This window comes from Engraulis encrasicolus, chromosome 17 (assembly GCF_034702125.1).
Source record: "Engraulis encrasicolus isolate BLACKSEA-1 chromosome 17, IST_EnEncr_1.0, whole genome shotgun sequence".
In the NCBI taxonomy this organism is placed as follows: Eukaryota; Metazoa; Chordata; class Actinopteri; order Clupeiformes; family Engraulidae; genus Engraulis; species Engraulis encrasicolus.
Genome location: NC_085873.1, coordinates 18,540,086 through 18,550,085, shown reverse-complemented (window position 1 = coordinate 18,550,085; position 10,000 = coordinate 18,540,086). Strand labels below are relative to the sequence as shown.

Below are 10,000 nucleotides of genomic sequence, written 5' to 3'. Positions count from 1 at the left end.
TGCGGTTCTTCTCGTTCTAGTGATAAGTACTTACATGCGGTTCTTCTCGTTCTAGTGATAAGTGCTTACATGCGGTTCTTCTCGTTCTAGTGATAAGTACTTACATGCGGTTCTTCTCGTTTTAGTGATAAGTACTCACATGCGGTTCTTCTCGTTCTCGCCGTAGTGCCATCCGTCTCGTGCCTCGGGTACCAGCAGGGTGATGATGTCGCCCTCGCTGAAGCTGAGCAGCGTGCTGTTGTCCCCCGCCGCGTGGGAGTAGATGGCCTGCACGCGCGTACGCCCGTGACGATCCAGACCCGCCGCCATCGAACTGGAGCGAGGCAACGTCTGGGTCTCAGCTGAGGAAGAGGAAGAGGAGGAGGAAGAAGAGGGGGGTAAGGAGGAGGAAGAGGAGGAGGATGAGGAGGAGGATTTGGAGGGGGAGGAGGTAGAGGAAGAGGAGATAGAAAGGGAGGAGGAGGAGGAGAAGGAAGATGGTGAGGTGGAGGAAGAAGGTGAAGAAGAGGAAGGGGGGGAGGAGGAAGAGGAGGAGGCGGAGGAGGAAGAGGAGGACGAAGAGGAGGAAGAGAAGAAGGAAGAGAAAGTGGAAGAGGAGGAGGATGAGGAGGAGGAGGAGGAAAAGGAAGAAAAAAAAGACTCATTATACATCTTCACATGATCACAAGGAACATATAAACAGAAGATTCAGTGTATAAGTCAACGGTATTACCAATAATAATAATAATAATAATAATAATAATAATAATAATAATAAAAGATAAAGAAATACAATAAAGAAATCACTAGCACAGCATGGTAAAAAGGACCATAGATAAGGAGAAAAGAAGTCACGCTGCCTGACTTCAACCCAACCTTGAGTCTCCGAGGCTACCAAACATGCAAATTCATGATTATATAAGATGTTCCTCGGCTGAAAATACACAGGTGGCTGTTGTTACTCAACAATCAGTCAAACAAAAACATTATTCTGACAGTACAGGGTGGGTTTGATTGACAGCTGTGTGGGCACAGACAGATCCCAGACCCCTGACGCTAATGCCTGTGGTGTGTGTGTGTGTGTGTGTGTGTGTGTGTGTGTGTGTGTGTGTGTGTGTGTGTGTGTGTGTGTGTGTGTGTGTGTGTGTGTGTGTGTGTGTGTGTGTGTGTGTGTGTGTGTGTGTGTGTGTGTGTGTGTGCCTTTGCTTACTGTCCCAGTTTTAACGCAAATGTTCTTAAAAATAAATGAATTACATAATATAATATAAATACAGTCTTGGAATGTTCTTGTTGTTTCCCCAAGACACGGAATGTCCTAGATTTTAGTCATTTGACAATTCCATGTTCCTGTTTCAAATATTTTTCATTCACTCTCTTCATTAATGCTGGTTCTAGTGCTGGTTTGCAGAAAATCTAGGGTGTTACATAAGTGATATATTTGATTTCATTCATATTTTATCTGATACCGCAAGAAGACGCAGATGAGGCAACCAAGGGATACGATTAACACATGATTCATCACAGCATTCATCACATCGTCTTGTAACCAATGACTTTTGTGCATGGTCCCCGTTTAAGCTAAAACTAAGCTAAAACTAAACTAAACTAAACTAAACTAAACTAAACTAAACCGCTAGAGTATGGCTGCCCACAAGGCATTGCTACGAGAAGCTTAAACAAAAGGATTGTGAAGTGTCCGATACTGTGCATACAGCATACTGTATCGCCTGTATTTGTGATCTTATTCATTATCTGACATACTGTATGATAGAGAATCAGGCTATTCGTTATTTGACCTACACTACCAGCTCTAAACCGCATCGCCCATTTTAGACTCTAATGCATCATTCTGACCCAGAACTCATCCTGAATAGGAGCCCAGTATGCACATCTTGTAGCGTTAGCTGACCTGCACATCTCGTATGTAGCATTAGCTGACCTGCTCAGTCAGCTACAGTTGTGTGTATAATTAGCTTCAGTTCTCCACAGTATCGTGTGTATATTTAGCTGCTCTCTGTGTCCACAGCAAACTGAGGAAGTACCCGAAATGTTGTCATGCGAAAAAAAATAATCAGTGTCCTTGTCCTTCACCCACTTTTCCAATTGCATTTTTTTTAAGAAAATGGTTATTTAAATATATGTCCTCTATGTCCCCATTGGTGATGCCCTGCTTTTGAGCCTGTTGGCGAGAAATTGCGTCCAATTTCTCACGCAAACCAACATCTGAGATTGCGTCTAGATTCTGACGCTTTCCCTGCTGTCTAAAGCACATAGGTAGTTTCTGCTTGGTCTATCTGTGCCCTTTCCAAAACCATCCCTAATCCTAACCTGTCAGTAATGCAATGTTTCTGAGTGTTCAATTTGTGCCCAGACCAATACTTTCCCTAAACCTAACCTGTCACAGACAGCTGCATGACCACTGTGCATGTGTGTCAAAAGGAAGAGGAGTGGCCTAAAGGCATTCTGCTCTTCTGTCCGTAGCGCCCACTGCTGTCATGTCAGCTGTCTAGTCTCCTATTTGTCATCTGTCTCTATAGCGTCCTATTTGAATAACAGGCTGGCTATAAATGCCGGAAGAAGGCTTGCATAATAACAATACTGTACTCCAGGTCATTGGTAGCCTGGTTCCTACCAGACCTCTGTGTGTTTGAGCTCTGGAGCCCCCTGGTGGCGCTCAACACACACAGAGGTCTGGGAGCATGTAGCAGGATTCCATTTCTGGACTAAAAAAAAAAATGCAGAGCATTCATTGCTTCAAATCAATGGCAGCTCACATTGAGGAGTCACAGGCGATATTATAGACTATATTGACGGTTTAGAGATCAACAGAAAATGTTTTTGAAGGATTTTGTTGAAATTGAAGCAATAAATGCTGCGATTATTTTTTTGACTACATTTTTTGACTACATGCTCCCAGTAATGGAGCTCACGAAGCTGAGTGGAACTATAGGTCGGGCAAGAGCCAGGCAAGGTCATTGGCTGCATAATAACAATACTGTAGCCTACTCCAGGTCATTGGCTGCACTGTAGTTACGATGGCGAGATAGAGAAAGACCTAACGGAATGAGAGAAGGAGAAATGACGGCATCAGCGATTTAAGGTGGAGGGGTAGACAGAGAAGCACAGAGGTAAAGAAAGAAAGAAAGAAAGAAAGAAAGAAAGAAAGAAAGAAAGAAAGAAGAAAGAAAAAAGAAAGAGAAAGAAAGAAGGTGGTGTGGTGAGGTGAGGTGAGAAAAACATGCATGACGTAAGAGGAAGTGGTCATTGTACCAATGGTTGTCTTGCCTTTGAAAGAAAGAAAGAAAGTAAAAAAGAAAGAATGAAAGAAAGAAAGAGAAACAATACGCGTAGAGTTGAGGTAAGGTGGGTAAAACAAGCGTGATGTAAGAGCGAGTGTTCAGCATACCGATGGCCGTCTTGCCTTTGGCGGGGGCCACCTTCCGAGCGGGCAGGGTGTTGGAGTAGCTGTCTCCCCCCATCCGATGGCCCTGAGCGCTGGCCTTGCCCTGGCCGACTGCCCCCTTCCCCTCCATCCAGTGCTGGTAGTCATCTCCTCCGTGCGCACCGCCATTCAGCATCACACCCCCGTCAAGACCCATCGCCCTCTACAATACAACAGAAGAGAGTACAGTAGAGTTAATAGAGTACAGTACAGTACAGTACAGTACAGTACAGTATAGAGCCATTCAGCATTGTACCCTGTCAAGACCCATCACCCTCTACAATAAAACAAAGGAGAGGAGAATGGAGTAGAGTTAATCCAGTACAGTACAGTACAGTACAGTATAGAGCAGGGGTTCCCAACCTTTTCCAACTTAGGGCCCACTCAAAATTGTCAAAAATGTTTGGGGCCCACCTCTGACCCAATTAAGAATAAAACTCAAATAAATCAACAGCAACACACACCAAAATATGATTATTATTTTAGGAACATGATTTCAAGGCCCACTTGGAATACCTTCAGGGCCCACCAGTGGGCCCTGCCCCATAGGTTGGGAACCACTGGTATAGAGCAATGATTATATACACCCCCGTCAAGACCCATCACCCTCTAAAATACAGAACAGAGTACAGTAGAGTACAGCAGAGTTAATAAAGTACAGTACAGGGGTGCATTTCTCAAACTATGTTAGCTACTTTGTTGTTTTCAATGCAATTTCCCATTGGCAACTACCCAAGTTGCTAACCGGCTAACAACTAGGCATTTGAGAAATGCACCCCAGTACAGGAGCATAGAGTGGGGTACAGTAGTAGAGTAGTAGAGTAATATAGCGTATAGAGGGGGGATAGTAGAGTAGAGTTCTTTTATTCATCCCTGAGTTGAATTATATTTTTTGCTATTACTTCATGCCATGCCACCACTGGTCCATTGGTCCCATTATCCTCTGCTATACACCACAGTAGAGAAGAGTAGAGTAGAGTAGGGCTGAATGACATTTGCTGTTACTAAACAACATGTACGGTACAATGGGACTGAATGGGGAGGAAGGAAGAAAGGTGCTTTCATTTGTTTGTTTCCACAGCTGCTACTGCTGGTGTCAAGCCTTCCATGCACACACACACACACACACACTCACACACACACACACACACACACACACACACACACACACACGCACGCACACACACTCACACACACACTTACATCAAAATCAACTTGCATAAAATGAAAAAGTTAACATTATTCACTTTTTCTGAAAGTAACCTTACAACTACTCTATGGCTACATTGTGCTGTGTTTTGTTGAGTATATCATTTCTTGATGGTTTTCATGATAAGGTCACCTAAAAGCCTGAGGTTAAAATCCATTTGACATGCCATTTCTTGTTTCTTGGTGCTATTTGCCGTGCCCCCCTTGATACATTTGTCAAGGTGGAGCGCATCGAAAAGCAATATCACGCTTGGCTGCTGCTTCCATGTCGGGCAGGAGAGGCGTGCTGTTCACCTCAGAGCACCTCTGACGTGGACACCTTGAAGCAGGACCGCTACTAAGGTTTCGGAGGCCCTATAAGCATAGCTGGTTACGAGACCCACCAAACCCTACACCCCCCCCCAATAATTAAATATTAATAATAATAATAATAATAATAATAATAATAATAATAATAATAATAATAATAATAATAATAATAATAACAATCTATTGACTTATAAATATATGTTTTGCAACGTAGTTCAATATTTTTTTCATAACGTTTTTTTTAGTCAATCTCAATTTAAAGGGACACTGTGAGAGATTTTTAGTTGTTTATTTCCAGAAGTCATGCTGCCCATTCACTAATGGTACCTTTTTCATGAATACTTACCACCACCACCAAATTCTAAGTATTCATTGTGACTGGAAAAATTGCACTTTTCACACCTGAAAAGGAGGATCTTCTCCATGGTCCGACATTTTGAATTTCCAAAAATAGCCATTTTTAGCTGCAAAAATGACTCTACTTGGACCATACTAGAAAATATTTGTTCATTACTTAGTAAACTTTCATGTAAATATCAAATTTGGCGATAGCCAACCCAGTTTCAATGAGCAGCATAATTGCAGTACCTTTTTGACCATTTCCTGCACAGTGTCCCTTTAAGAAGCCCCAATTTTGGGGGCATAGTAGTTGGTGCCCCACGCACTGGTTGGTGCCCTTAGCACTCTGCACACTCTGGGTATGCCTAGCGGCGGCCCTGCCTTGAAGCCTAAAGCTCTGAAATCTACAAGCCCTACCAGTCCCTTGTTTGATGTTAATAAAATATAAACCTATTTCATAACAAGGCAGGTTTCTGTGTGTGCCTTGTACGAGAGCGTGAGGATGTGTGCTGTATGTGTGTGTCAGTGTGTTTATGTCTGAATTTGTATGAAGGCCTGTGACTATTCCTAGGTTCCTTGAGCTTGTGCTATACTGTTTGAGATGTTTTTTTTCCCTTTGAAATCTAATACGTCAAACTATGATTAACATAGCATGCAAAATATGATGTCGATTTTCTTTTCAGTCAGTGCGTCAACGTGCCTCCAGCTCTAATTAATGAAGTGTAGCAAAGTAAAAAATAACATACAGTAGACCTACATCAAGCTTCACTTTGAAAATTTGGAAAGACACCTCAGGTCTGGATGGATGAAGTTAGTGAGTATAAAATGTCAGTTCTGATGTCAGCTCTGAATATGCAGACTCCCACTCTGGCAACATGCTCAACTAGAGTCTTCTGGCAGAGAGGCGTAAGAGGAGAGAGGAGGAAGGAGAGAGAGAGAGAGAGAGAGAGAGGGAGAGAGAGAGAGAGAGAGAGAGGGAGAGAGGAGAGAGAGAGAGAGAGAAGGAAAGAGACACAGAGAGAGATGAAGATAGAGGAGGCAGAGGAGAGAGAGAGAGAGAGAGAGAGAGAGAGAGAGAGAGAGAGAGAGAGAGAGAGAGAGAGAGAGAGAGAGAGAGAGAGAGAGAGAGAGAGAGAGAGAGAGAGAGAGAGAGAGAGAGAAAGAGAAGAGGAGGAGGAGAGAGCGTTTCCTGTGTAGGGGAGGTGAGGAATCTGCATGTTCTCTGACCTGCTCTCTGTGGAGGTGAAGTGTTAAAGGGTGAACTCTGTTGCCATCCTACACCATCACACCACACCACACCACACAGGACTCACACATCTACTCTTTTTCTCTCTCTCTATTTGTATGTCTACGTCTTCTTCTCTCTCACACCTTAAAGGTTGCCATACCACATTATCATACTGTCAGTAGGATTTTCCTGTCTTTCTGTCCGTTTCTCTCTCTCTCTCTCTCTCTCTCTCTCTCTCTCTCTCTCTCTCTCTCTCTCTCTCTCTCTCTCTCTCTCTCTCTCTCTCTCTCTCCTCTACATTCGCTCTAGTTGTTATAATCATCCCTCCTGCATCAGTTCAGCTTGGATGGAGGTGAGATGTTGTAGGAGTGAGATGGAGGAGGGCAGGTGTATTAGCGGCTACTGATTAAAACACACACGAGGAGCTCAGTAAGGTGTGTGCATGTGTGTGTGTGCGTGTGTGTGTGTGTGTGTGTGCGCGTGTGTGTGTGCGCATGTGTGTGTGTGATAGTCTTCATGTGCATGTGTGTGTGTATGTGTGTGTGGGTGTGTGTGTGTGCGTGCGCGCGTGTGTGTGATAGTCTTCATGTGTGTGTGTGTGTGTGTGTGTGTGTGTGTGTGTGTGTGTGTGTGTGTGTGTGTGTGTGTGTGTGTGTGTGTGTGTGTGTGTGTGTGTGTGTGTGTGTGTGTTGCGAGGGTGCCTCTCCTGATGTTGAACGCTCGACAGAACACACACATGCATCTCTGCCACTGTAGAGATCCATGTCTCCTCCAACAACTTTTGTATTATTTCATTATTATTTTCTTTCTCTGACATGCATCCCTGTATTGCTCATTGGAGCGTGTAATGCAGATGGCAGAAATCTGAACAGGAGGCGTCTACCTGCAAATCCAGTCATTACTGTCACCTCTTACATGATCCTCTCTTCTCCTCTTTTCACTTCTCTTCTCTTCTCTTCTCTTCTCTTCTCTTCTCTTCTCTTCTCTTCTCTCCTCTCCTATTCTCGTCTCTCCTCTCCTCTCCTCTTCTTTCCTCTCCTCTTCTCCTCTCCATAAATCACCTTCTCTCCTCCTCTCCTCTCCTCTCCTCTCCTCCCCTCTCCTCTCCTCTCCTCTCCTCTCCTGCTCTCCTCTCCTCTCCTCTCCTCTCCTCTCCTCTCCTCTCCTCTCCTCTCCTCTCCTCTCCTCTCCTCTCCTCTCCTCTCTTCTCCTTTCCTCTCCTCTCCTCTCTCCATACATCATCTTCTCTCCTCCTCTCTATACATCATCTTCTCTCCTCCTCCCCTTGATGGCAGCCCAGCAATGACGAATGTGGCATGTCTGGCGACACTTCCTTCCCCAAAACGTTAATTATTCATACGTCGTAAATAGATCGCAATAAATATACATTTGTCAGCCCCTTGTTTGACATTAATAAAACATAAACCTATTTCTTCCCCATAACAAGACAGGTTTTGGTGTGCTTGTGCGAGTGTGTCTAGATGTGTGTGTGCGGATGTGTGCCGTGTGTGTGTGTGTGTGTGTGTGTGTGTGTGTGTGTGTGTGTGTGTGTGTGTGTGTGTGTGTGTGTGTGTGTGTGTGTGTGTGTGTGTGTGTGTGTGTGTGTGTGTGTGTGTGTGTGTGTGTGTGTGTGTGTGTGTGTGTGTGTTTCTGTGTGAATTTGTATCAAGGCCTGTAAATATTGCTTGATTCCTGTGTCGATGACAAAAACTAACAAAGGTCGGCGTCTGCGTCTGCGTCTGCGTCTGCGTCTGCGTCTGCATTTTAGACCTGTGTATTGCTTGGTGCGTCCACTCCCAAAAAGTAGTAATCACTCGAAATAATGAAAAAAGGAGGAGCACACAAGGCTTGTGTGAAAAATGTATATCGTAGCCGAAAATTGACAACAGAAGTCAGAGATTAACTGGAGCAACAGACGTTTCAGACCTAGTCCATTCTCAATGTCTCCAAGATTCCTGTGTCACCATGTGTGCATGCCTGTATGTGTGTGTGCTCCTGCCGGATGACGTCTTAACACCTGCCCCCTTTGCTGCCCTCCCCCACAGGTATCTGCTGCCCCCATGGCACCTGCTAGTCCTCTCCCTAGATGCCAGGTGCCCTCCCCATATGACACATCTTACTACCTGCCTTTTTGACCCCTCCCCAGACAACGATGTCAACCCCTGCTCCAGCATCTAATCCCCCCCTCCCCCCACCTGCTGGTTAATAAATACCAGGCCTCTCTGCACCCCACCCCAACAGGTGTCTGCCTCTCCTCCCTCATCTCACCTGCTAGTCCCCCTCCAGTTTACCCAGGTCCCCTTGATGAGTGTTGCCCCCTCTCCCATTGCCCAGGTGTCAAACCTGCTGGTACCCCATGCCCCCCGTCCCCTTGATCAGGTGCACCATGCCCCACCTCCCCTGTCTCACCTGCTGGTTGATGAGTGCTGCCAGCTCGGCGGGCATTGGCAAGGGCTTGGCGCCGGGCATGGGGTCAGAGATGTGCATGGCGCCGCCCTTGTGGCTGTGCAGGGTGCCCGCGGCCCCCGCGCTGCTCATGGTGCCCGCTGCACTGCCCATCTGCTGTGCCAGCAGCATGGCGCGCTCCGGCAGCTTAGTGGGCTCAGCACACGCCTGGTGCCACAGGGGCAACTTGTGACCCAGGAGCTCCTTACCCTGAGGAGGAGGAGGGAGAGGAGGAAGAGAAGAGGAGGAGGAGGAGGAGGAGGAGGAGGAGGAAGAGGAGGAGGAGGAGGAGAGGAGGAGGAACAGGAGGAGGAGGATGAAGAAGAGGAGGAGGAGGATGAAGAAGAGGAGGAGGAGGAGAAGAAGGATGAGGAGGAAGAGAGAAGGAAGAGGAGGGGGAGAATGAGGAGAAGGAAGACGAGGAGGAGAGGAGGAGGATGAGGAGGAAGAGAGGAGGAAGAGGAGGGGGAGAATGAGGAGAAGGAAGACGAGGAGGAGAGGAGAGGGGAGGAGGAGGTAGAGGAAGACGAGGAGGAGGAGGAGAAAGAAGATGAGGAGGAAGAGGAGGAGAAGGAGGAGGAAGAGGAGGAAAAAAATAGAGGAGGAGGAGGAGGAAGAGGAGGAGAAGGACGAGGAGGAAGAGGAGCAGAAGGAGGAGGAGGTGGAGGAGGAGAAAGAAGATGAGGAGGAAGAGGAGGAGAAGGAGGAGGAAGAGGAGGAAAAACATAGAGGAGGAGGAGGAGGAAGAGGAGGAGAAGGAGGAGGAGGAAGATGAGGAAGAGGAGCAGAAGGAGGAGGAGGTGGAGGAAGAGGGTGAGGAGAAAGAGAAGGAGGAAGAAGAGGATGAGGAAGATGAGGATGATGAAGAGGAGGAGAATGAGGAGGAAGCAGACGAGGAGGAAGAGGAGAAAAAGAGGAGGAGGAGAGGTGGAGAAAGAAGATGAGGAGGAAGAAGAGGAGGAGGAGGGGGAAGAGAGAAACACTGGTATTAGATTGCATTATATTACATTGAACAATAGCCTTGTAATAAAATACAAAGTGCAGTTGCT

General features: G+C 46.2%; 1 protein-coding gene across 1 annotated transcript in view; it reads right to left on the bottom strand.

Annotated features, from left to right (window-relative positions):
- Positions 1-10,000, bottom strand: part of baiap2b (BAR/IMD domain containing adaptor protein 2b) — a 123,668-nt gene that overhangs the window by 10,286 nt on the left and 103,382 nt on the right. The window contains exons 8-10 of the mRNA XM_063221918.1: positions 8,916-9,161; positions 3,402-3,584; positions 140-360 (exon numbers count right to left, since the gene is read on the bottom strand). Of these exons, the coding sequence (XP_063077988.1) occupies positions 140-360; positions 3,402-3,584; positions 8,916-9,161 (650 nt within the window). The remainder of the gene's footprint in view (positions 1-139; positions 361-3,401; positions 3,585-8,915; positions 9,162-10,000) is intronic.